This window comes from Clytia hemisphaerica, unplaced genomic scaffold (assembly GCF_902728285.1).
Source record: "Clytia hemisphaerica strain Z4C2 unplaced genomic scaffold, Clytia hemisphaerica genome assembly, whole genome shotgun sequence".
In the NCBI taxonomy this organism is placed as follows: Eukaryota; Metazoa; Cnidaria; class Hydrozoa; order Leptothecata; family Clytiidae; genus Clytia; species Clytia hemisphaerica.
The window spans coordinates 1,933,940-1,961,574 of record NW_027104020.1 but is presented as its reverse complement, the minus strand read 5'-3'; the positions used below and the strand labels follow the sequence as shown (position 1 = coordinate 1,961,574).

The following is a 27,635-nucleotide window of genomic DNA, read 5'->3' as shown; positions in this document are numbered from 1 at the left end:
CGTAGGCACGCTGGCACGCATAACACGCTGGCACGCGTGGCACGCGATTTAGCAGACTCCGATTTTCCAGCTAGAAAACTTATAGAAAAGATCAAATCGATGACCAAAGTGGGCAGCAGGTTGCAAGGTTTGGAACAGATAGTATTTTCCCAGCTGGATCGAAATTGTGAAGCATGTATTTTAGGGAAAAGATCGGCCATAATTTTTGCTTAGAACTGATCGAAAGTTTCCAGGTGGTAGATTTTTATGTAAGAACAGATCAATAATTTCCGAGGGGCAAATCACTAAAACAAATCTCGTACACAATTTTATAAATAAATCATAAATCAAAATTAAATCAAAAATAAATCTAATCAAATAATCAAAAATAAAAGCATAAATCAAAAATAAATCAAAATCAAAAAATAAATCAAAAATAATCATAAATCAAAAAGAAATCGAAATCAAAATAAATCGAAATCAAAAATAAAATATAATCAATAAATCAAAAATAAATAAAAAATAAAAAAATCTTCGAAAAAAAATTGACTTTTACTTTTTTTTTTTTTCCTTTTTTTGATTTTTTGGACAAGATTTGATTTCGTTCGTTATCCTTTGAAATTTTTTTTTCATAAAATCACTCTTATTCATAAATTAGAGATAATCCCCTAACTCAAAAAAATCACTAATCAGAATTTCGTCACTTTCTCCGACGAAGTTTGCCCTGATAAGGTTTTTTTTTTTCTAAAGAATCTAATTAATAACTCTTTTAGATGGTGCTTTGCCCTTCAGTTTTAGTTCTTCCTTAACAACAATTGTTCGTACATTAATTGCTCTTTTCTTTTTGCGATTTTGAGCCTCGTTGTCATCTAAATTGTTTCTCACGGCTCGCTGTCAAGTAGACTTCAGATTAGCTTGCTCTCGACCCGGGGGGGGGGGACTAGGGTTGGTGCCTGGGGTCTGTGCGGCCGGGCCCTCCACCCCCGCCCCTTCGAGAGACCAAATTTTCGTGCCACCCCCCTTAGAGAGACTTTTTCGAAAAATTTCTCTGATTTTCAAAAATTTCCTACCCTTTAGTGAGACTTTTTGTATTTTTTTCTCTCAAAAATTTTTTTCTAAAAATGGTGAGTTTTTCCCACCCTTAGCCTACTTTTTTTCCTGCTTTTTGTAACCCTTCGAGAGACTTTGAAAGGTGAAAAACCCGACCCTTACCGTCCGCACATACCCAGCACCTATTTTTGCCTAAGTACCCCCCCCCCTGGGCATCTCTACTTCTTGTTTTTCCCATGCAGTTTAAACTTTAGGCGAAATTTTCGACTTCAAGTCGTCTTGTTTATAGTTGGAAAAGAGCGTATCTCCCAATAAAAGTTTCATTTTATATGCTGGTACTTGGGCGAGTGAAGGATACGGTCTTAAGGTAGTCCCTGAAGGGTTAGAAGAATCAGAAAATCAAACTTCAGTCCACTTAGGGGTCAGAAGAATAAGAAAAATCTCTTTTTACCCCCCAGAAAAATCGAAATTTTGTCAAATTAGTCCAAATAAGGGAAGTAGAATTCACAATCGGTCGGCAACCCCAGTACCCCTGGGTAAATATTCTGTTGCTTTTTCTTATAAGAATTATTTTATAAGAACATGGAGCTCGATCAATTTCCGAAAGCTAAGAGCAAATTAAGAAAAATCTTTTAGCTCTTAGGAAAATTTGAAAATTTGATCTCGAATACCTCCCCCCCCAAAAAAACATTAACAGGCAAGTCTCAAGCAAAAACAATGGTTCTTAAAAACTAAGTGTATTTGGGTATCTATTTCTTTGAGAAAGTAAAAATATCTTTTGTTTTCCTTATGTAAGACTTTCTGGGACAGGTAAGACTTTCTGGGTACCAGTCCCACTATCATCTATCCTTTTCGGTTTGATCATAATGAACGATGAAGTCACCAACGCTAAAAAAATCGACACATGTGGCTGTAAAGAGTTGTTGATGCAATGTTTTGGTGTCGTCGAAAAAGCTAGAAAGCCGAGTGAAAAATTGTCTTGAAGCTTCTTGTCTGGATAAAGGAACTGAAAGACGGCGAGAACTGAAATCCAACCTTTGGGGCAAGAAAAATTATTTGATTCTTTTTGGAATGAGATTTGAAGTTTAATTTATTTTCTATAAATTAAAGAACGTTAACAACGCTAAAAAGAAAAATGTTTCATGTTAAAGTTATATTTTAGAAATTTCAGCATGATATCTTTGGGTGTCATAAAAATTGACATATTTCCAATACAAATTTATTGTTTGTGTCAAATATATCGTTTAAACCGTTTCAATTTTTTTTGAGTCAGCACCGAACTCTTTAAAAGAAACGTATGCCTACCATAAAGTTTGCTCAGGACGCTTTATATCCCTGCTTTGTTTCAACCTTCTGTCAGCATTCTCTACACAGGGACAAGCCTCTATAAAACTTCTAGTTAGAGAAGAAATCTGAGCAATATGGAGGATCTCAGCTCCTATGCAGGAAAAGGTTTTCGATGATATATTGGAAGATTTGTCTGGTATTATAACGGTTTTAAAAGGAAATGTATCACGTTTATCAAAAAGTTTGGTCTTGAATTGTTTGTTCCTAATTGCAATTACCCTGAGTATCAGAGGTTGAGAATATTTCAACCTCTGAAGATCAACAATAGAAATTTTATCGCGCATGTGTCAATCTGATCACTGTAGAAAAAATCAAAGATGAAGAGCAAATATTAAAATATCAATGTCTAGCAGACTGTATCAGTATGCAGTTTACTATTTACGAATTCCCCAAAAACATCCAAGTGTAAGTGAAAAGAGTTTCTTTCAAAAGAAATCTTTATACATGATCCCCAAATGTATAAACAGTAATTACTAAACAACTTTCAATTATGGAAATGCCACTTTAAATAATTGAATCGAAATAATAGACAAGCTTTATGTTATGATTCTCTATCACTGACTTTTTTCAAAAAGCATTGATGACTTTTTTGAGTTGTGTTTTCAACGACGGGAATAAAAATATCAACCAACGATGTAAAAATAATAGATAACCAACTACCTCTAGAAGGCACTTCTCCCAAGAGAACAACCATTGTTTTCCTATTGAAATGAGCACTCTTTTAAAAAGCTCTGTGTGCAGTGCGTGTTATGCTTTTAGCTAAATTTTGACACACTTTTTGACATCCACTGAATTGATAGAAAATTTGAATTGTTATTTACTGCAAATTTTGGAATTTTTTTCAAAAGATAAAGGTACCAATCTTTAGACAAATTGACTACGGATCGGCCTGATACCACTTAATCTTCATCTGGATAAATAAACGCTCATAAAATGCTGTTATCTGAAAAATATATGTGTGATTTTAAGTGCGATATCTCACGAATGAAAAGTGCATGAAGGTTGCCTGATACAAAATAAACAGATGAATGTTTATAGAACAATAATATATAATTAAAAAATTCCTTCTGTGAGGCTGCCTATAGGAAAAACTACTTTTTCTAACCCAAATTTTGGAAAAATATACATCACGTGATCGATTCTTTCCAATAGAAGGTTGCAAATGAAGCAAGTTTTTATTTAATTGCACTTTTTACGATGCAAAATGTCATTAATATTTTTACAACCGTAACACGGATGTTTTTTTCATCAACGAAGACAATACTAGACATCATAAAAGGATAGATAACCCATAATGCCACATTGATCCATTTTATGTTGTTCACCAAACGGAAATAAAAAAATATTCCAAACGTGTAGCATGTTGCTATCAAAACTTGCAATCCCAATATTGACCAACTGATTCTTCGATGGCGGTTTAAATACGAAGATACCATTGAAAAGGTAAATGAGATTGAATTCCAGAACTGTCCAATGTAATAACTCGGTGACTGCCATAGATGTCCATAGATCTTGCATTAGCATTGTGTTTTGTCATAGAATATTTCAGATGCAGTGCCGTAGCAACTGGGGGGCAAGGGGGGCTATGCCCCCCCCCCCAATAATTTTTTCAAAAATGGTTATTTTGCAAAATGCAAAGTTTTTCTTTTTTAATTTGTCATAATCGTCTTTATGTGCATGTTTTGAGTGTATTTTTAGGCAAGCTAGAGCTCAAATTTTCAAAATCCCCCCCCTCGGGCCAAACCATGGTTGGCCTTCGCGGTGTCACTAAACTTCAGCCCCCCCCCAATATTAAAATGCTTCCTACGGCACTGAGATGGATCTTCTTCATTTGCACCACATAAACTATCTAATGATAGTCTGTCAACATCCATCTTTTGTATCTCCTCCTTTAAGTCAAATTCTTTTGATAGATCATTTACAAAAAAAAGAGACATAGTAAACGCCACTAGGAATACGATTGATAACACTAATCCAGTTCCATTAGCATCTGATCGGTATACCAAGTAGCGTAAATCTTGCTTTCACAAAAGCAAAATTAATCACAGGACCAACTGTGAAGCCAATACTATAACTAACAGTCATCGCCGGCATTTGTGCCATAACTTCATCACTACGATATATCCTGGTCAATTCAGATGATATAATCGGTCTCAGGGAGCATCCCGTTCCGGAAAGGAAACGTCTGGCTAACAAAAGATACAGCGAGTATAGGATTGTGTACAAAACATTTCCAACAAATGTTATCAATGTAACGAGAATAAAGAAAAGTTTCAATGTTCGATATTTATCAAACAATCGGCATAAAAATAAAACCAACGATGCAACAACCTGTGTTGAAACATATGTTCCACAAATACTGATATACCTAGAAAGTATTAAGGTTCTTTGTGATGTGTAAAAACATCCTTTAAGTATACGTACAATGTTGCAAAAGTCATCGAATATTCGATACCTAGCTAGTGCAAATTGAACGACGGTAAAAACTTTTGTTGTTCTTTTTCGCTTTTTGAGCCACTCTTGTAGTTAAAATCAACTGATGCAACCATGTTGTGCTAAGTTCCGTCCTTCAATGAGATAAAGAAAGGCATTGGCCCTATTACCCCTATTAGTCCCAGAGGGGGTAGAATCTACCACGCTGGTGTTCTTTTGTTTACTCGGAGAAAGATTTTTGAATCGACTTGAAACTTTCTGACTTTAAATAAAATCTTATTAAGGGTTTGTCTAAGGGTTTGTCAGGGTTTGTTTTCATCCCCACTGGCTGGAAAAATCCTACGCCGTACGGGGTCTCTGAGAAAGGGGTGTGCCATTTGGCTACCATTCAAGAGACCCATTCAAACATTGAAGTCCATTGAATCCGGGACACATTGGTTTTTGGCGCCATTTTGAATTTACGGCTACCGATTAATCAAAAAGGAACTCGGCACAAGCTTTTTTTTTGTTTCACAACAAAGCAGATCCTTCCAGCCACCCTTTTTTGCTGTTCTCGAAGTATGGCTTAAAATTATGGCTGTTGGAACGTATAGCTTCTAGATGGCGGAAAATTTAGAAAAAAACATTATTTCTCAAGAAAATGGATGTAACACATCAATTGTATCATCCACATCAGATGGGCACTTTAGATCTCAACTTCTGCTTGGTGAGGGACAAATAGACGCTCAATTTGATGAAAAATTAAAGGAAGAAATAGCTGCTCAAACTTTGATACTTACAGCTTTGGGTAATGGAGAAAATAATGGTACAAGTGGCTCATCCCAAACTTCTACAACAGTTCATTTACACCAGGAAGGTGACCACGTTTTTGTGTCTACTGACAATGATGGTTCTCATGTTTCAAACAATGTTCTTGTTGCAACTCAAAATGTGGATGATTTTCATCAACAAGACCAACAAGGACACTCATTTGACGTGTCACAAGCTATTGGCGTAGAAATGATAGCCATACAGCAAAACCAGTCAGATTCAAAGCTTCATCAACAACTTGATTCACATGTTGGTACTATTCTAACAAGAGAGAATCCACAAGATACTTCTAGTGATATAAATCAATGTGGCTACAAAGCTGAAAACAGAGAGGAAAATGATTTGCTAAACCGTCAATTAGCAGCAGGAGGAAGGTCAATGCTTGAAGCCAGTATATCTGGGGGTTCCCCCGTTGTTCTCAATGCCATTGCAATCAAAGGAGAAAATGGTGTCACAGAACTACAAGAAATCCAATTTGATGCTACAGCATCAACTTCTGAGATGCAAATTGAACACACTGAAGTTGAGGCAATTACAGAGCAAGACCAAGAGGAAGATCAAACTGATAAGGCGGCCTTAATGATCATTAACCCCGAAAAAGATTCTCCAGGAAGAGGAGAGATAGCAGAAGAAGGCAATCAAGGAGAAGGTAATAAGATTTTAAAATTGGATTTTTATTTATGCAGTGGAGTGTTTTGGAAAGAAAACTGCGCAACTCTTGCTCTTTTTGGAACCATAATTCTTGCTCTTTTTTGGTCAATATAACATGTAGCAAATTTTTCAACAATGTAAGGAAATGCTGAAAAGCCATTGGGAGAATGTGACTGTTTATTGGATAACAAGTACTCTAGCGTACTGTGAGATCGGGTAACTTGCATTAGTATAGGCTAACATGCATAGCCATCCCTCCTCTAATTTTGACACCCTTTTTATCAGCTGAAATTGATGGAAATGTTGAAACTGTTATTCTTTGCTAAGTGGTCAGAGAGGAATAATCATTTTTCAATCAGTGGTTTAAGCTTTCATATTATTCCTGTCTCTAAACAAGGGTGTCGGAATTAGACGAGGGATGTCGATATTATACCAACTTACGGTATTTGATGGCTATGCAAGTATCTCTCCACTGATGCAAGTTACCCGACTTCACAGTAGCATGCATAAAAACAGGATAAATTATCTTGTTCCCAAGCAGCTGTGTTGTAAAGGACAACTCAATTTATGCTGGAGTACCTTATCGGAACTAATTTTCACCGGAACTAATTTCACGGTCAAAAAAAAATATCCCAAAAATTGCATTTCGCATGTTTTAATTTTGCCATATAAGAGGTGGGAGCTGGTTGTTTTTCCTGACAGGCGGGGGGAGCTCTATCTTGGGGGGGGCCTGCATTAGTTTATGTAACTCTGGGGGGCTAAATAAATCTTCCTGAATATTTTTCTTACTGTTGGTTTTTAATTTCTCGAAACCTTTATGTTTTCATGCAAAGTGTGATCTGATCCTTAAAATGCAAAAATGAAGACATTCTATTGCATTCTCTAAAAGTGCACACACATGTAAATAGAGCTTTGTGAATGCCATAAAATTTTTCCCCTATACTGGGACCTAAAATTTTATCAGGCTGGGGAGACTTTGTTCTCAGGGGGGACCTAGAACCCCAGTCAAAGCCGTGTGCTTTTTGTCGCCCTCTGAATGCTGTTATTGTTTGACAAAACTTTTTTTATTTTTTTGTTTGATTTACATTTGAAATGTTCTTTTGTTTTGTTTTGTTTTGAAAAGAATTCGAATGTCATTAATGATTACGATCGTTAATCCAGGTTAATCACATGCAAAAACATTTAAAAAACAAAAGAAAAGAGAAAAACAAAGGGGCATGCAAGTCCAGGCAGAAATTAGAATTACTTAATATAAATGGACCTTAAATTTCAAAACAAAGGCTGAACAAAGTCTAAACCAGGCTCTATCCGATCTATCAATCAAAACAAACTTATCGAGAACAACAACATTGCTTGCAAAAACAAAAGTGGTGACACAGCATACAGAGCATGGCTATTAATATATAGATGCCCAGCTTTTTCAGTAAAAATTTCTTGAAAATTTTGACGTTCAGCAGAAAATGAAAAAAATCAAAAGATGCAATTTTTTGCTGAAGCTATCAAATATTTGAAAATTTATTTTCAAAAAGTTACTTTTCAGTTGGATGCATCTTTGGTCCAGATTTGGTGGTAAAGATTGAAGATGTACCTTTAATATTATAGTGATTATACAATTATTGACATCACCAAATTCCAACCAATTATGATGTCATAATTACAATTTCTTTTATTGATTTTTGGGAAAAACAAGTGAGAAATTAGATATTACCTATATAATTTAACTAAATAAGTTTTGTCCAAGTTGGCACCTAAACTTTTTCCCAAATTAGCCCACAATTTCGCTGACAATTTAATATGCATTATTTCCGTCTCGAAATTCTGTATAATTCACCAAAATTTCAAGGTTATGGGCTAAACTGCTATATAAAATCAATTTTCTGACTCGAATAAAAATCTTGGTTTGACCAATGTAATATGTAAACAAATTTACAATGGGGGTTTTGTTTTGTTTCGGTGTCAATGCAAGATCTTATTTACTATACATATTATTTTAGAACTTTTCATATAATTGAGCAATGAGTTGAAAGAATAACTTTTAAAAATCTGAAAAACCCTTTCCTTGATGTCATTTAACATTATTTTTCAAATATTTCTGACATCTTTGCCCTCATAAGGTCAACACAATTTGACTAGTCCAGTACTTTGTCAGTAAATAAATTTCAGTTCTTGGTAATATATATACCTACCGAAAAGAGCAAGAATTGCTTGAGCCTGACCGCCCTAAGAAGTTTGAAGTTTTAAAGGGGAACTCAACAAATTTTAGATTTTTTCGTTTCTATCCTGAAATGGTTTGTTTAAGGTTTGGTTTTAAGATTGCAACTCTCCTTTCACTCTAAAAATTAGTTTGATGAGCTTTTAAAAAGAAGCTCCCCTCTACTAAAATGAAATTATTTATCAAATAAAAAAGACGCACTTTCAGCTGTTTTATGACGTAGCTGTATTCAGAAAGCCGAAGATGCTTATCTTCTCACGCTAAAAATCAGTGAAAACAGGCCTTTCAGTAGAGGGTTTCTGACTAAATTTCTGTGTTTCTTGTGAGATTTTTTATTATTATTCAGCTAAATCACCCACAATTTACCAGGCATACTTTTCTATGTATTTATTTCTTATTTAAAACCGAACTTTGAAAACATACTGTAGTCATAACTGAATTTCTTCTGTTTTCTGAGTACAGTGACGTCATAATCCAAAGAGAAGTCAAAGTCGATCTTTTTTAAAAAGAAAGGGGGTGATTTTTGAAACATATTTTTAACTGAAGTAAAAAGAGAGATTTTTCATGATTTTTATTTGAGAAATCGGACTTATTTACTTCTTTCTCGTTTTTATACCGGGTGCGCCACAAAAAAGTTTCTCTCTTTAAAACTAACTTTCTAGAAATCTAAAAATTTTAAAAGAACCATTCCTATTTCATTGGAAAGAAGAAAAATAAACTTAAATTTCGATGGGTCATTTATTAAATTCGATTCATTAGATCAAAAGTTATCCTCAATTGAATAAAAAAGTTACTTTCGGAAAGTGCTCGAAAACGTTGAAAATCATCCTATCAAATTTTTATATTAAAATTGTCAATCGCAATAGCCTTTACACGATTAAAGGCATTTTTCAGTAACTAAACACATAAATTTTGAAACTGATGGAACGAAAGGGTTTAAAATCATTTCAATTTACTTTTAAGGAAATTTTCCTCCAGATTTTTGGTTCTAGACTGGTTTGGTTCTGTAAGGCTGGATGTACCTCGAAACCCATATTTGATGCATCTTTATGAATTTTACCAGATTTTTTTGCCTTTTTCGACAAATTTTCTGCCTTTTATTGAAATTCAACCTTCCTTTATATAACAAAAGGTCATTTAGACAGCTAATTATCATTTTTTAATGACTGAAACGAAGATAGTGATGTATCATGTAATTATGCTTCTGTTTAATTTGATAGGTCGATTTTTAACGTTTTTGAGCACTTTCAGAAAGTAACTTTTTTATTAATTGAGCATAACTTTTGATCTAATTAATCAAATTTAATAAATGACCCATCAAAATTTAAGTTTATCTTTCTTCTTTTCAATGAAATAGGAACGGTTTTTTAAAAACTTTTAGATTTCGAGAAAATTAGTTTCAAAGAGAGAAACTTTTTTGTGGCGCACCCGGTACTTAGTGTTACCAGAAATCAGGAAAAAAATAAAAATGACAAATTTTTTGAGTTCCCCTTTAAAGTTACTCTTGTATTATATGTTGGTATAATGACTTCATCCCTCATCTAATTGGAAACTATATTTTTTGATTAGCAATCAGAGTCTTTTGTCTATCAGTGATTCCAACCTCCCTGTTATTCCCATCTCTAAAGAAAGGGGCTGGATACATAGCGTCAGCCCCCCCCTGCTGGTTGGGGGGGGGAGGTTACACACTAAATTTTTCCCAAAAAAGGAGGGAGCTGGAAGTACACCACTTTTTTGGGGGGACCTAGGTACATGGGGGGAGCTAAAATCTCATCACTTAACCTGGGGACTAAAATAATTCAGCTTAAATAGTTGGCTTCAATTACTCAAATTGAAGCTCGTGAATCTGAAAAATTTTCCCCTGCAGGGCAATACTTTTATAGAAAGTGTGCAAAATATTTTATCTTAAACTTGGAACTGAACGCAATTTAAATTGGAAAACCCTCTTTTACTGGATCAATTTTTTGAAAGTGTCTAGGGTCAAAAGTCCCGGGGGCTAAAAAAAAATTCATAAAACTTTGGGGGGACTCAAAACTCAGGGGGGACCTAATTTTTGCCTGGGACCTAAACCAAGGCTGACGCTATGTGGAATTAGAAGAGGGATCTCGACATTAGATCAATTTACAATACCTTCCCAGAGTGTTGGTCTTTTTCTGTGAAAGTCCGGCGATAGGAAAACTTCCCTGAGAAAAATTTAGGTATCCTTTAGTATGTTTGGCTAAAAGTTTTGATCTGTTCTGAATCTGAATGTCTGATGTTGCGTGTTGTCTGATAGTCCTTGAAACTTCAGAACACATATTTTTCAGGAGACAAAGGTATGATTAAGAGTATTAAACAGAAAATTAATATTTTTTGTTGCCTAGTAACCCTAGAATTGTTCATAAGTTTCATATGTCAACCTTTATTAAAAAATGTCAAGGTGTTCAGCTTATAATAAAGATCAAATGTTAAAAAGTTTGAAGCTTTTTATGGAACTGACTAGGCTCTAAAAGTCTGATATTTGCCAAAATTATGGCAATTTAACTGATGTTAAAAAAGACTGTTGATTGTTCCTAGTAGAGAAAACTTCCTCTTTCAACAAAAATAATATTTGTGTGATCATTTTTAGCAGGTTGGAAGAGAGTTAAGAAACAAATATTCTTTAAGTGCAAGTTTTTCATAGGCTGGATACACTAGAAAAAGCTTGGTTTTTTGGACCTTGTGTGAAATTGCTTCATTTTTTGTTTTTTCTGATTTTTCTGATTTTTTGCCTAAAGATGAAGCCCAAGGTTCTCTAAAAAGTGACCGAAGCTGTTTTTTCCAGAAAAAAAATTTTTTGAGCGTAAAAATCAGATTCTCTTTTTGGGGAAATTCCCTTTTGTCATTTTCTAAGGAAAATGAGCATTTCTATCGATTGACTTATATATTTTTCTGATTTTTTGCACACTGATGTAAAATGGTATTGTTTAGAGCCCAATTTTTGAAAAAGGTTTTGGCCAATATGGGCGAAAAAGTGTGTTTATCTTCTAGTTTGTCTTGATTTTTTACACAGTGATGCGAAATTGTAGCCCTTAAATGTAAGACTTCAAGATTTTTTAAAGAAAAAATTTTAGCCAAATTGTGGGCCAAATTTTGGCTTTGTGGAAGTTGCTTCTTGGAATCAACTTCTGGAAGTCGATTTTATACATTTTTATCTTAATAGAGCTAGAATTAGCTTTACATGAAGGAAAGGATTGTTTTTTGTTTGTGCCCAAAACTTAGCATGGCTCCTTACCTTTAAAACACCAAAAAAGCCAGTTTGAAACAAGCTTCATCGATATTCTAGTTCGAATTATAGTACATGGCACGAGATACCAGAATTTGCTCGGAGATTAGGTAGTACCATTCTGCAGAAGATCAACTTTTTCATTTTTCAGAGAAATACCCTCAACTTTTCACCGTTTCCACTGCCGAAGATGCTCACGAAGTTATCAAGAACTATGCCGAAGAAACCATGTCAACATTTGTATCCATGCGTAAAATGAAGCAATATGGGATAACAGGTATCTGCAGATCAAATTTGATGAATAATCTCATACAATATAATATCATATCCAGGAGCAAGGCCCTTCAAACTGGACCATAGCGCCATAATATCAAAACTGTTGTCCTGCATTTCAAATGGCCTTTATCAATCGTCATTTGTCGTTTCGGAATTTCCCTCAAATGAATTTACCTATTACTTTTTTTCACTTTCAGAAGGGGGTATTGATTTGAAGAAGAAGAATTACAGAGTGTTCTTCGAAAGTACAGACATTGAATTTGATGGTATCCCTTATGTCTATGTGGCAGACAAAATGTATATTTGTCACCTTGGAAAAGATAAAACTGAAGTAACTCGTCAAAAGATCAGAATGCAAAGCCTGGAAAGAAGAGCTAAGGTATTTTGTTCGAATCGTCTTCCTTTTAAAAGAGTTTTTCATTTTGTATGAAGTATTATCTTTGTCACTTTTAAATAAGACGACCTTAATAATCCATGCGTTTTTGCTCTTTATAAAAATTGGTGACGGTTTTTTGGGAATAATTCTTTCGATTCTTTCGTTGAATAAGTGCTGAGAAATTCGACAAGTTTATGTCTTATAACCTGTAAATCGCTTACATTTCAGCTGGGCCTTCCTTTAAAAGACGTGTCGTCAACAAGATTGAGAACAAAGAAAATCGATTGTCCTGTCAAGATCACCGTTAAGATGATTGCTAAGTTCCCGCAGTATAAAGTAAGCGTTAATTCATTTCTTTAAAATAGTCACTGGTCATTTCTCTGTAGTTAGCTCGTTTCCATACCATACTTTAAATGATATTAGTTTGTATGAACCTATTGGAGCGAAGTTTCTATAGAAGCTTATTCTTTAAAGTAAGTCAGACTAAGTTTTTGACTTCAACTAAATTAATCTCTATGAAAACCTCAGCTCATAACAATTTCGCTCTAATTTTGGCTTTTTTGGCGGTTTTTCGGCAAAACCGCGAGAATTAGAACCCAGGAAATGCGATTTTTTAGAATCCTTATTTCGACTGCAAAAATTAGTTTCCGCTGAAATTAGTTTCCTGAAAGTAAGACAGGGTGCTTATTATTATCTTGTTTTTATTATTATTTACTACTTTCAGGTGGACCGTAAAACGAAACGGGTATGCGAAACTGCTTCAAAGAAGGTGCGACAAGCTTTGCTAGACACCAATGGAAAATTGAATTGTTATTATTCTTTCATTGGAAGATTACCAGCAACAGCAGAGCATAATCACCCAGTAGGAGAGGTATGATCACTCAATCTTTCTGGGTCACTAAGGGGTTTAGCCAGTAAAGTATTATAACTGAAAACTGAAGTGAATGCTACTACATAAGATTCATAGTCACCTGTTTCCTACGTAAGCTAAATCAGTCGTCCAGGCAGTTGCCAATTATGGCAGTTCGGTAATTGTCATTTTTCAATAGCGAACCATTATGCAAACATCTTTATCGTGGCCAGCCTTTCTTAATATATCTAACATCAAATTAAAAGAGTATATCCTAGTAAGTGCGAGCGCAAACGCAGGCCAAATCGGGAAATCAAACCGGAAAGATGTGGAAATTGAACCCGACTATCGCAATCAATCGGATTTACGCACAATTACAAATGAAAAACACCGATCTTAAGAAACTCCTTAACCGAAGTTTAATAATCCCTAGAAACTGACCACCTTTCGGAATCTTTCCCTGACTCTTTTTACTGTCTCTCTTTTCCATTTCCTTGAGGCGGCCATTTCAAGTAGAGTGTTTTATTATTTTTTCTGAACGTTTCTAAATCGGCTTTATTTGCAATGTTTAACTATTTTTGAACATTCTGTTATCCATCAGGACAACTCTGAACATGAACCGATTGATCAAATCATCAAGGATAAAATTGTACAGCTCACTTGGGAAGGAATTGTCAGTTCAGGTGAAGTTAAGAAAATACTTGAAGATTTCGTGGAACAAGAGCTGTTCGCTGGAAAACCGTCGCCGGCAAAGACGAGAAGAAGATACTATCCAAATGTGAAAGACATTCGTAATTATATGAACAAAGCGAAAATGCTGACTCGGTTATCCACAGATCTGAAACAAGAGCTGCAAGAGTTGGCGACTAAGCTTCAACAATCACGGCCGACAGAAAATATAATTTTACAATCAGAATTCATTGATCAAGGAGAATCTCTTCTGCCAGTAAACAAAACTGTTTCGGATGATACTCGTAGCCTGAAACCAACTCTTATATTTTGCCACCAAACTTCCCAACAACAGCGTCTTTTAAAGCGGTATGGACGTCAGATTGTTCTCAGTGAGGTAACGAACCTAATCGAACGCGTTCCCTTTCCATTGTTCAACCTATTTGTACAAACAAACGTTGACTACCAACTCGTTGCTTCCTTCATTGTGGAAGTTCGCAACAGAGCGTCCATTTTGCAGGGTTTGAATACAGTGAAAGATTGGAATCCTGGCTGGGTACCGAAATATATTGTAATCGATTATTCCGATGACCAATCAGAAGCTGTTAAAGAAGTATTCCCAAGTAAGTCATAAATTCTTTTTTCATTAGGATGATTATCTACAATCTTTCAAGAAATATATTGAGAATTTCGGTTATTTTGACGTTTTTCGAGATTTAAAGTTCGGGCGAAAAAGCCGATTTTGGGCTATCTCATCTGGGTAGGCAGACTTCCAGGCTATATTCGGAGCCTTACTGGACCATTTTTGAACTTTTGAATCCTCAGATCCTAAGGTTCTGTTAAAACTCTACCCTTCGAACCTACTTTAGAGCACTTACAAATCGATTGTGGTTTCAAAACTTCCTGGGGAATTTCCCATTTGTCTCAAATATTTCTTGAAGTCTGATTGTAGTTAATTAAATTTCATTTTAAACTCATCATTTTATTATGGTTGTTTAATGTTTTTTATAACAATTTATTTTTCAAGAGAATTCAAACATGCCCAATGACAGAAAAAACAGGATCCTTCAATCTACACGTGGTACTATAGTCTAATGGATTTAAGAAACACATTTTCAATTTTCACGATCTAAAGACTTTTGAGAATTTACACTTTTGGCACCAAATTTTTATTTTCTAGGTAGCCAACAATTCATCTCAGAAGCATCACGAGAACGCTGTTGGCGCCAGTGGTTATCCAAGCCTGAAAACAAGATCTCTGGTGACCCTAACAAAGTCTTCCTCCAGTTCCAAGCCATTGCTAATTCTTTCAATGAAGAGGTTTTACACCAAGCCGCTTTGGAACTCGAAAATTCAGAGATTTGGCGTGAATCTGCAAACTTGAGGAGTTGGTTTAATTCAAATTGGCTCCTTGAAGCAAAGGTAAGATGTGTGATGTGCCTAGAATGTCTTTCTCGTACCCCGACCAGAATTAAATTCTTTCACGATTCGTTCTTTCTTACACTCAAAAACCTTTTCATAAATTACTTTGAGTGCAACGACTGTCTCGTCTTTAAACCATTACCAAGGTGATTAAATCCCTTGACTCTTCGAGTGTTAAATAATTAAAAAGAGTAAACTTTTTGAAACTCCGGGAATCAATATACAATAACCATAACAATATTTTGAAAACGAGGTAAGCGTTGCTCGTGGCGTAATTTTTGAAAAAATGTTTATATCGAGCACTTTGTTAATAAATATGGACCTTTCCCTTTGTTTTCGTCATATTCAAAGGACATGAATGGCTTACTTATATTAACAATTTAGTAAGTCTATTTTCAAATAATCGAAGACTCAAGTACTACATTCCAAAGAGCCATAAATCTACAAGCCGAGAAATATGTACATTTGAGATCTCTGCGAGTACCCACTCATTCTGTATCATTTGAATCACTTTTTGTTTTACCATAGAAATGGGTAATTGGTTATCGTCCAGACGACTTCATCGTGACCCTCCACAACGATTTTTTGATCGAACGCGATGAACGAACACTTCGTGATGCTCACATGAGTTTCATGCGTGGTAAGAAGTTGGGAACGTTGATCGAAAACCTTGTCAATACTGTCATTCCTGGGTTCTACAAAAGGTATTTCATTTTTCTTACGTCTATAATTCTAAAGTATTTATTTCGGACAGTCGAAAATTATTTTCAGATATTTTTGTCACTTTTAATCCACCACAATCAAAAAAAAGCTCTCAAAGAAAACGAATTTGCCGATAGTCTCCGTAACTCGAACACGCACGGGGAACACAAACTTGTTCGAATCAAGGAAATTTTGAGTTATGGAGTAATTTTTATAAGTCATTGTTATCTGAAGAGACCATAAAAAACTTATAAAACTTATTCGAGTTAAAGAGACTCCACTATAGAGTATTAGGCTGTTGACAGCCTGGCTAAGTCATCTTTTTTACTTTTAACTCGTTTTCTCTAACTTGTTTGTTTTGATTCAAGCCTCTTATCCATCTTTGTTTACTTGTAGGTACATCGAATTGAATCGAAAATCGTACACACAAGCGAACGAGTTGAAAGTGTTGTATGGCGACCAATTACCGACATGTCTGGTCAACAAACCTGCCAGTGTTATCGTGCATGTGCTGGAACAGATCAAAACTACTGAATCAACTGTTTACCAGGTATTACTTTCACTTTCGATTTGATGAATCCTACGCGCATTTCTACCAAAGTTTGTCTCCGGTTTATTGTAACATATTGACTAGACATTTCAAAAAAATATACTGTTTTCCTTAAAAGAATAAGCTTAGTGGCTTGTAATATCCCATTAAATTAATAAGACCCGGATAGGATTATTTGTATCGTATTTTAAGAATTTTTGTGAAAATCTTTCTTTCTTTAATTCACAGGTTAGCCACGTTCAACCTGGCGTGTTTTGGGTTCAAGACGCGTCGGCCACAGAAACGAGTGACGCCGCTCATACAGTATCCTTCGGAGACGCCAACAACCTTCCCTCGTGTGATTGTCTTGATTGGCAACAGTATAAACTACCTTGTAAACATTTGTGTTCGGTATTCAGTTCCTTCCCGGAATGGGGCTGGGACATGTTGAACGCATCTTACACGGCAAATCCACTCATCAACCTCGACTACTCTTGCATCAAACCGTGGGTGGACGGACCACATAAGGAAGAACAACGCCTTAGTCACTACAATGTCACCCCTTCACTGACTCTAAATGCAGACGAGCCGAAAGTCTCTCCAAAGCAAACAACCATTAATGCGAATGATATTAAAATATCAGATGTCGAACTAGAGGTTCCTGCAGGGAGTAAAGAAGGTTCTGCCATCGAAACATCAGTTAAAACAGGAAATGAGAAATCAGCTTCATCACTTGTTGCTGATACAGAGGCGGACACAGAAGACGAAGAAACAGCAGATATCGCACTCCAATGTCGTGATCTGTTGACAAATCTAGCGCAATTGACTTCGAAACGTAAACACGACCAGATCGCGAAATTGAAAGCCGATTTAGAAGCATCTATTCGAATTCTCCAAGAAACAGTTGAGCAAGATGAAATTGAAGAGGGTGTGACTACTAAGGTTGTAAATGAGGAAAAGCCAGCAGTAGTAGAAAACTGTGTGACTGGACAAAATAACACTACCCCTAACGATGAGAACATCCTTACAGAACAATGCAATATAACTGACGAACAGGCAAATGTAATCATAGATCACGGAAATGTTATTACTGAACAAGCTCTAGTAGTAGGTGAGCAAGTTGTCACAAATGACGGAATCTCGCTTCTGGCGACGGGATCTAAACGAGTATTAAACACACTTAATCTTGACGAGGAGGATGAGGTTGACGATTTCAAGAGGTTACGAGTCGATTTGGATAAAGAGTCGGATATTGAAGAAGGATCTTATGTATCAGAGGAGGAAGATCCGATTGGTGCTCCGGTGAGTACTGATATAGAGGATGAGACTGTTGAAATAAGTACAGAGCACGAGGACGATGATGAGGATAATGAACTGTTAGCTCAAACACCGATCCATGAACCAGAGGTTCCAGACGTCATTTTAAATGCTGATGTTCCTATACAGACTATTTTAACAAGGCCGCCTCCTGTCGAAGAGCTGACCCCTGAACAAAGGGAAAGGAAATTGTTGGCAATTTTAACAGCCAGTTCCGTTTGATTTTATCGAACTTTTATTGATCACTTTTGTGTGATTTATTTTGTACAGCTCTTGTAAGATATATATTCCTTCCTCAATAGAGTCATTTAAATTGAAAACTTTAAAGTCTTGACTTTGTTCTTTGCACAGCCCATGTCGTTGCCCAGCCATTATAACGTCTTTATTTCTGATGAATCATTATATAGAAATGTGTTCTAATCTTTCAGCACATCATTTTTTCCCTCGTTTTCGAAGAGGGCTTACAGCAGCTACTTTCGCTTTTAATGTTTGTTAAGTTGATATCATACAAATATCTCTTTTTGTGATTTCCCTTTCATATATTCACGATTGCACTTGCGATTTCAAAATCCTAGTTCATGTTACATAGTTTTCTTTTTAAGCAACTAAAATACTCCAAAACTATTCCTTATAGAGTACATAAGAAAAGAAAAAAAATTAATTTGAAAAATTGACCAAAATTGTTGGCTTTGAAATCGGATGAATACAAGAAGCCTTTCCCTTTGTCAACTTTTACTCAAATACAAGTAAGTATACTTATTCCATGAGATCTTTCTCTTGCTTTTACTGTATCGTTTCTTCTTTATAGAAGTGTTCATACTATACCTAAGTAGTTCTTATAACCAAGTGTCTAACTGCAAAATAAATACGAAAGAAAGTGACATAAACAAACAATACCTTCATGACTATACAAACACTAAACAAGTATAAGCTCGCACTTTTCATACAACTTAAAACAGTGGCTATGTGCTGTAAACATTCAAATTTTAAACTCAAAAAGGAGAGATGAGGTTGCTTACACTTTTTATATCGTGCGTTCTCGTTCTGCAAGGTTTGTAAGTTCTCTTCTTCGTTCCTACCATTTCACACTGCACAGAGTGTATAGCTCTTCCATTTCACACTGCACAGAGTGGATAGCTCTTCCATCCTGACAGAATATATTCACAAAAGACTCGATCAACCTTTTCAAGAAAAAATTTGAATGGGGGTTGAGGATATAACATTTTTTGGAAATTTACCCCCAAGACATTGTAACTTTTGACCCCCAGACAAGCATTAGTTGACCCCCTATACACTCAAAATTACCTCCAAACAGAGCAAGTTTACCCCCCGGAGAGGGCAAGTTTTGTAGATTTTTCACCACCCCCACCCCCGGACACTATATCCCCCCCATGTACTAACATTTTCTGGAAGAGCCCAATCAACCTTTTCAGAAGTTATGTGCTGTAGTTTTGAAGAGAGAGCACATATTGGTGTATTCTTGCAGGAAATGGCGCGAATGCATTTTGTGGCTAAGTTTTTATGTATTTTCGAAGGAAAATAATCGAGAAGAGAAGAATAATTGTGTATTTTTGTACAGTAGTTAAAGTTCGTAAACATTTTTGATAGAGTGTTTATGAATTTTCTAGTAAATACCATCGGTATCTTTTTATAGAAAGTGATTTATGTTTTTTCCTAAGGGAAATAGTTTACAGAAAAGAATGGGATGTCAATTTTTTAGCAAAAATATTAAGAATATTTTGAACGTTTCAAGAACGGAGAAATTTTTGTATGTTTCGTTGGAAAAAATATTAGAGTGATTGTTTATTTTCTAAGAAAATGATCTCAGAACAGAGAAAGGGTTATGTTCTTTGTAGTAAAATGACCAAGAACATATTTGATGGAGAGTGTATTATGTATTTTCTAAGGAAAAACTTTAAAAAATAGGTAGAAGGCTTTAGTGTTGTTCCTGATAAATTGATCAAGATATTTTTGAAGGAACAATTTTCGTGTATTTTTCAAGGAAAATTTAACAAGGGCAAGGGCTGTGTATTATTGTAGAAAATGACAAATGCATTATTCGATAAATAATGCTTTTGGTATTGTCTGAGAAAATAATCATTCCAATAAAATACCGCGATTGGAGATTGGAGAGTCTATGCCCGATTATTCGCCTCTATCTAGGTTATATCAAATGGCATATGGGACGTGATGCCCCTAGGTCCCTTACTGGTAGTATCCAGTCAAGAACTAGCGTGACTTAGTGTTGTACACTTTCTCTGGAATGGCCGATAAAGATTCCACAGAACATAGGGGAAGTGTATTTTCTTGTAGGGAAATGACCAAAAATTCAAGAAAATATATTATGTGTACCGAATGAGCCAATGGAAACTTCAGCCGAACTACACACTTTTTTGTAAGCAACTGCAATTTTTGAGTCAGTGCTGGAGTTGCTTAGTATTCAAGCTAGTCTTCTTAACATTCAGGCCACCCCTAATGTTATACCATATTTATGCTTATTGGGTGAAAAGCTTTTGTTTGACATGGTTATGTAGATTATCTAAAAAGTTCTTACTTTACGAGATAGTGCAAAAAGGGCTAATAAGCCCTCGATCCTTAGCAACCTGGTTGCTTATTCAAAAAAAATGTGTATGCCCATTGCTGAAACAGATCCTTACTTTGTGATTTCTCTTCTTCAGTTTGCCCTTATCGACCAGCTAATAATGACGAATTAGACGAACTATTGGATGAGTTTGACACTAAGCAAGAAGATCAAGTCAACAAAAGACATTACCACAGGCAAAGAAATATCTTAGATGACGATGATGAAAACGAAATTGATTACGATTTGGATGACTTTGTTTCTGATGAAGAAGAAGATGATGACCCTGATAATTACTCGCAGCATTTTAACGCTAACCATAGAAGTGATTTTGACTCCAATGCTGAAGATGAGTTTGAGAATGATGGAAAACGAAGACAACCCTTTGAAGAACAGGTCTTTTTTAGTCCTTGATTTTCCTCGTTTCAAGATTGTCCACTACAAGTTGCAATTTAAATTTAAATGATTTCATTCTTAAACTTTTAGCATCAAGATCTTAAGAGCAAAAGTCATTCCAAGAAACAAATCATCAAACTAGACGAAATAAAAACATCCACTCTACCACCAATAACAGCCAAACCAACCACTAAAGCGCCGCCAACAACCACTACACCACCACCCACAACAACTCGACAACCTACTACAACTAACACCCAACCTTCACCAAAGACAGTCCCTATCGCCACCAGTGAGCCATCATCTGCCAACCGCAAAAGACCAATGTACAATCGACGTTATCGACTTCAACTCTTATTGAAAAGATTACGCTCACTCCGACGCATGCGTGAACGTACGTCTCAAAGACACCATAAGAAATATTTTGGCAGATATCTGAAAAAGTACCACCCCTTGGGTAAGTTTTTATAAAACTTCAATAAAAACTTTTTCGAAGGCATCGGAATTATTTGCTCTCATATATTTAATGGAATATTAAGAATATTTCTTCATTCCAAACATTAGGTTAAACATTACTAAACTTTTCATGCCGCTAAATATCTATGACGAAATAATTGGCAGTTCTCAACTTCAGTTTTGCAGGTTCCTTATCATTTAATCCGTCATTTGAGTTGTGAAATAAAGTAAAATTTTCTTTTTCCTGTTTAGAAATCCTTCAACGTTACGGATGTCACCGAATATCTTGCGTTCGCCATCACTCTAGCCTCTGTATCTGTAGAGATAGACGACATTAAGCTTCAATATTAACTTAGTTATTACAGTAAACTTGCAATCTTTTGTTGAACCGTTGTAGACTATGTTAATTTCCTGAAATTTCAAAAGTTTTTTTTATTTACATGTTTTCATTGATATTTAATCAAAATTATTGATTAGAGTTAGAATCTTTTTCAAAAGGCAAGCTTTTTATCCTTTTCCGTCAAAAGTACTCGTTTGGGTTAAGAAGAGTTTGAGTACGCGAGGAGACTTTAGCTACGGAAACATTTGAATTAAAAGTTTTTGATAATCTATTCTAAAGTTTTAATTGTTTTGGAAAAATAAAGTATTAACCTTTCCAGCGCGCAACATTTTTATATCTTCAGCCCGTCTGCGCGCAACGTTTTTTGATAAAAATGCAATTTTCACGATAACCGTTATAACTTTTTGAAAAATTAACTTCAGAAAAAAACCCTTATATTTTTGGAAAGCCCTACCTTTCCCCTTTCTAAATATGTTTAACTGAGTACTCCAAACAATTTTAGACAGAAATTATGAAGCCAGACAAAAGGTATATGAAAAAACAATGTCGCGAAAAAGTCATTTTTGGTGCAAAACTTCAAAAAATTATAGAGAACTGAAAAATTAACAAAAACACTTACTTTTTTCTTTAGAAGGTTTCTTTATAGTTAGGTAATACAATTCCATACTTTTGAAAAGCCAAATAAAACTCTAAAACACTTTTATAAACCCTTACTTTCATAGCTAAATTTCTGCCTCCTCAGTTTCACAAAATCACGCAACATAGCTTGGTCTACCATTTCTATTTTTGAAAAATGTTGCGTCATACCAAAACAAACCCCGATTGTTTCTTATCGGAAATTTCACGCTGATTCCGATTTTTTAATCGGTTTTACCGTACCTCTGACGGTTGGGGCGTAATCCGACCAAATATAAAGTTCACCTTAAAAACGTATCAGATACGTCTTTCGGAACGTATGGCGAACGTATCAGATACGTCTTTCGGGGCCGAAAGGTTAAAACGACAAAATATCTTTTTGTATTTTTAGGGGTGACAACGCAAAAAAGCTTTTAAGTACCAATATGTTTCCAAAAGATTTCTACCTGGCGGACAAAGTTACTCCATTGCAAATTTTACATCTCAAACAATCTGTTAGGCCGACCATTCCTAGATTCGAACATTTGAATACATCCATTTTTTGGTTAAAAGTGCTTAAGAATCTGAAACTCTAGAGCATGGGCTTAATCTAATCTTTAGATAAAAAAACTGATTTTCCTCACTACCAGTCCTTGATAAGTATGAGCATTTACCGTATTACTACATGCCCTGGGCGTTTATGAATTTTTTTGGATCTTAGGAGGTACGTTTGTATTTTCGTTAAAATATTTATTATATCAGAAATGTAAAATTAGACGACACTCTCGTTCATTTGACTTGAGGGATGGTAAACGCGGGAAAATATATGTGCAGAGTTCACAGGCATACGGCAGTTTATGGGGGAGAAAAGTAGTGGTAGAGTTTGGGACACTGTGAACACGGGCTTACTCCGTCCCTAGCTTACTCCGTCCCTGGCTTAACCAACGTTTTGGTAAATTTATCCCGTCTCCGTAACATTTCAAGTGATGTTGTGTAGACGATAGGATGGACTATGTGAGAATGCAATGTTCAACAAATATTTAAGTTTTTCTCAATATGATTCGCTTTTAAAGCTACTGTCGTTTTGCACAAGATTCCACTCCCACTTTTCTATCGGAAAACGACCAGAGCTCCGGGTAGTTGAAAAATGAGATTCGGTGAGTTAGGCAGTTTTGTAAGTAAACACAAGATTTTCCGGGCCTCTAGAAAAAACCCTTTCCAATGTCATACCGGTTATCCTGGTAAAATTAACGGAAACATCCCGGAAAACGCAGGAGAATCTTAGTGGAGGAAGTGGAATCTCATGCAAAACCACGGTACTTGTTTCAAATAAACAGAGGAGACGTTTACTCGAAGGAGGTGTCTATTTAAGAGGGCGTTCATTGAAATTTTTCCTTTGGAAGAAGCATTTAATCGAGGGGGCTTTAAAGGAAGGGGTATTTATTCGGAAAAATATGGTAATTTAGATCGGTACGCTTTTACGTAATGCTTTAAACTTTGCATGAGGAGATAAAAAATTTACAGCGATAAAAAAGGCATGTTTATTGAACAAAGTTATATGACACATCTTTCTTTCAAAAAAAATTGGCCCTAAATAACGTAAAAAATGAATGTAGCATGAAAGTTTTTCTAAAGTTAATCAATAATGGCTCGAGTTTTGCCAAAATTTTGTCCGGATTGATTTGCAAATTTATTTGTTCCCATTTGAAGTCCGATAACACCTTCTCCAGCTCGTAATTGTTCTTCGCTGAATTCCCTTTTATTCTGTTGTGATTCTTTTGGACCAATACCACGCTTTCCTTTACCGCCAGTTTTTCTTCCTAAAGCGTGGATGGTGGTTATGACGAGGGCCATGTTCTGACCTTCAAACAAATCCACCGTTTGAAAGAGATCTATTTTCGAAACACCATAATTTTCCATCGCTGCTAAAGCCAATCCGATATTTTCCATCTGTTTAAAAGCCATTTTTGAAGTGTTAAATTTCTTGATAGAATAGGGCGTGAGAGCGTTTAAGAGCTTACAAAGGACGACTCCGTCCTTCAGTTTTTCTTGAATATCATTAGCGTCAGATAAACCGCCAACTCCACTATCGGGAACGTAAGATTGGATCCAGTCCATGGCCTCACGTGCTGTAAATATGAAATGAATAATAAAAATTATTACCATCCGTCCATTTCCATCAACTTCACCGTTTAAGGTCGTAGAGGGTAATAAAAAGAGGCCAATCTGCTGGACTTATTTTGTACAATTACAGAGAAGAAATAAGCATTTTAGAAATTTAAGTCTATTTTGGTCTAATAAGGTTCCTTTTATTTTCTCTGCATTTATATGCCAATAGACGATATCGGCTTTCCGAATTCTCCCCGAATGATTACCCATGAATGATGCATTGCGCAAAAAATTCACGGGAAGTTAATATTGTCCGTGAATTTTTTTGTGCAATGCATCATGGGTAATCATTCGGGGAGAATTCGGAAAGCCGATATCGTCTATTAGTAGTGGTGTCGAAATACCTTATCGGCCCTTTTTACGCCGGCCCTTATTGGCGTTATTTTTGCTCGTGCCGTACTAGGGGCTGTTGTAAAAAGGGCCAAAATTATGCAATTTTTACCCAAAAGCGGCGTTAGTTTTTGACCATTTTTTCTCAATTTAAAGGATTTTAGGCATGATTAAAGGATGAAAACTATCCATTCTTTTGCTCTATGCTATATCTACAATCATGGTCGAAATCTATTGAGAATTAAGCTAATTTCCTCGTTTTTCGAAATTTGGAGTTAGGGCGAGAAAGTCCATTTTGGGCCATCTTTCAAATTTAATCCAATTTTCAATTTGGCTCGGGTTTATAGACCTCCAGGCTAAATTATGAGCCTTATTGGACCATTTTTGAACTTTTGGAGTCTTCAGTCTCATGTTAAAACTCAGAGTTAAAACTCTACCCTTCCAACCTACTTTAGAGCACTTACAAATCGATTGTGGTTTCAAAACTTCCCGGTGGATTTCCCTTTTTTCTCAAATATTACGACCATGATTGTAAAACTCAATGATTTTCAATGGAATTCTCAACAGTTTAATATACTGAAAGATGACATTTTAATGTAAATATTAGTTAATACTTACTGTTTTGAAGCCTGAATAGCGATTTTTACAAGTTTTTGCGTTATATACGGCCCTAATTTGCGTAAGCCCAAAATTAGTCCGTGGTGGAATAAGGGCCGCCGTAAAAAAAGCCGATAAGGTTAATAAAAAAACCCCTGTTGTACAGACTTGCTGGAATCCAAGACACACGGAAAATTTGGTCAAAATTTCGTTCCCAGTGGGGAAAATACCCTACAATTTCAACCCCTACTGGGGAATTGACTTTGATTTCATCCCCATGCAGAATTCTATGTATAAAATTGCACTCCAAAACTATATCCAATAGATTTTTGACATTCATTTTTCGAATTATTGTCCTCATTGGAATTTCGATAAAAGATTTTATCCCCGTTGTGGGAAAAAGTTTCACCAGGGCTGTGAGACAGGGGTGTAGAAAATAAATACAGAACGTATGATGGAAATTCAAATTCAGTACAAAAATCTATACTTTACCTAACTTTTCATCGTATTTCCCATCAATATGAGCTTGGACTTCAGCAGTGAGTCCATATCCATCAGGTCGGTCAGCCATACTGATGTGCAAATAAATATTTTGTGTATGAGAAATAAATAACTATGAAACAAGAATAAATTAAAAGAAAAATACAATTCGTTCGACCCAACCCACTGGCTGTCTCAAAATTACAACTGTTTATATACTGAAAAATTAACGAGCAAAAAAGACACGTCATTACTATATTAAAGATGTCTGAGACCATCTTTAAAAAACGTCACAAAACAACTAATACATCACCTACTTAAGCTTGTCATCAATCGCAAACTCCCACGAAATCAGAAGTAAAAAGTTACACTGTATAGCACTGACAGAAATTCTCTAACATCCAACCTAATAAGGTTAGCCTTTGATAAACTGATTGACTGTAAAAAGCACTTCATCTTTGAAACTTAAGCATCATAATTTTCTTCAGTATAAGGTTTTGTAACCATTGCTTATTCAGCGTTGCTTTGAACAACGCGTAAACAATTTGAGAAATTAAGGCTTGAAAAATCATAACCCACCCTTCTATGATTGCAAGCGCCACCCCTTATTTGCAACATAATGCTAGAAATTTAATTATGTACAATTATATCTTGATCTAATTCGATTTGATACATCTAGCATTATTCTTGCGTTATCAAAAAAGGTTCTTACATATACTTATTCCCTGGCAATAAAAACAAAAGAATAGTGAGAGAAAATGTGTGAATCCACGTTTTTTTATAAAAACAAACTATATAAGAACATAAGACTTCGATGGTCGAAATGTAAAAAACAAGTTAAGAGCATTTTAAGACTTTGTTGGCTCTAAAACAGCTGGCTTCTTAGAAAAATGGGTAAAAATGCTCAAAAAATGGTAAAAATAAGAACATGTTAACAACATTTTTAGGCTTAAAACTCAAAAAAGTTAAGAACATCCGAAGGCTTCAAAGATTCTGGATGTTCTTATCTAAAAAACGTGTAGAGAGGGCTGAGGTTATATTTTGGTTAAACGTGTTTTATAAGATTGCGTGTAACCGCAAAATGTTAAAACTTTTTGATTATTAATTTTCTTCATGGAAACCTTTTTTATAAGAACCAATGATTCCCGGGGACGAGGGGAGGGGTACTTGGGCAAAAAGGGGTATGGCGATGTGCCGTTGGTCACGGTACCTTTTTTCACCTCCACGAGTCCCAGGTAGGGTCGCAAAAACCGCAAAAACACCAAAATAAAAAAAACCAGTCCCTCGTAAGGTAATTCGTAAGGGAATTTGGAAAAAATATGGAAAACTCTGAGAAAATTTTGGAATATCAATCCAATTCAGGGTCACTTTTCGTCCGGTAATCCTTAGTTCTAGGGTAACTGTTTTAAACCAATATTTAAACTTCTCTATGTTTCTAACAAATCTAATCTCGGACACATTCATTACCTTTTGAAAAATAAAATCTCAAGCCACACAGTCCTATGTCAACACAACTCACTCTTCGTATTGGCTTCGAAAGCAGGTTTTTATTTTGATACCACATCTCGCTTTATAACGAGCATTTAATAACTTAATGACCTACACGTGAAATTTTTTATAAGAACCGGATCAAGGTAAAATTTCAAATAACCTTTTCAAAAAACTAAAACTACTACTTTAAACTGCATGGGCGGTTTTAGACGATGTCGAAATTATCAAGGGGGTTTGAAGGGGTTAAAATACCATTTTCCCGTCAAAATTTTTGCTGAATCCGGGACTCCTGTAAACTGAAAAAAAATGATAA

General features: G+C 35.5%; 3 protein-coding genes across 3 annotated transcripts; 2 read left to right on the top strand and 1 right to left on the bottom strand.

Annotated features, from left to right (window-relative positions):
• Window positions 1–5,320: 5,320 nt before the first annotated feature.
• LOC136811533 (uncharacterized) lies at window positions 5,321–18,187 on the top strand. Its single transcript, XM_067068156.1, has 10 exons — window positions 5,321–6,268; window positions 11,878–12,003; window positions 12,200–12,381; window positions 12,607–12,714; window positions 13,103–13,249; window positions 13,830–14,520; window positions 15,078–15,319; window positions 15,848–16,023; window positions 16,418–16,571; window positions 16,800–18,187. Exons 1-10 carry the CDS (start codon window positions 5,410–5,412, stop codon window positions 18,087–18,089), a joined length of 3,975 nt encoding a protein of 1,324 aa, XP_066924257.1. The 5' UTR covers window positions 5,321–5,409; the 3' UTR covers window positions 18,090–18,187.
• A 615-nt stretch (window positions 18,188–18,802) lies between these two features.
• LOC136811532 (uncharacterized) lies at window positions 18,803–21,950 on the top strand. The gene is made up of 4 exons (XM_067068155.1): window positions 18,803–18,918; window positions 20,546–20,844; window positions 20,935–21,301; window positions 21,553–21,950. Exons 1-4 carry the CDS (start codon window positions 18,873–18,875, stop codon window positions 21,636–21,638), a joined length of 798 nt encoding a protein of 265 aa, XP_066924256.1. The 5' UTR covers window positions 18,803–18,872; the 3' UTR covers window positions 21,639–21,950.
• Window positions 21,951–23,832: 1,882 nt separating this feature from the next.
• On the bottom strand, window positions 23,833–26,022 carry LOC136811530 (myophilin-like). The gene is made up of 2 exons (XM_067068154.1): window positions 25,844–26,022; window positions 23,833–24,384 (listed from the first exon to the last, which is right to left on the bottom strand). The coding sequence occupies exons 1-2, from the start codon at window positions 25,920–25,922 to the stop codon at window positions 23,891–23,893; spliced, it is 573 nt and encodes a 190-aa protein (XP_066924255.1). The 5' UTR covers window positions 25,923–26,022; the 3' UTR covers window positions 23,833–23,890.
• Between the last annotated feature and the right edge of the window lie 1,613 nt (window positions 26,023–27,635).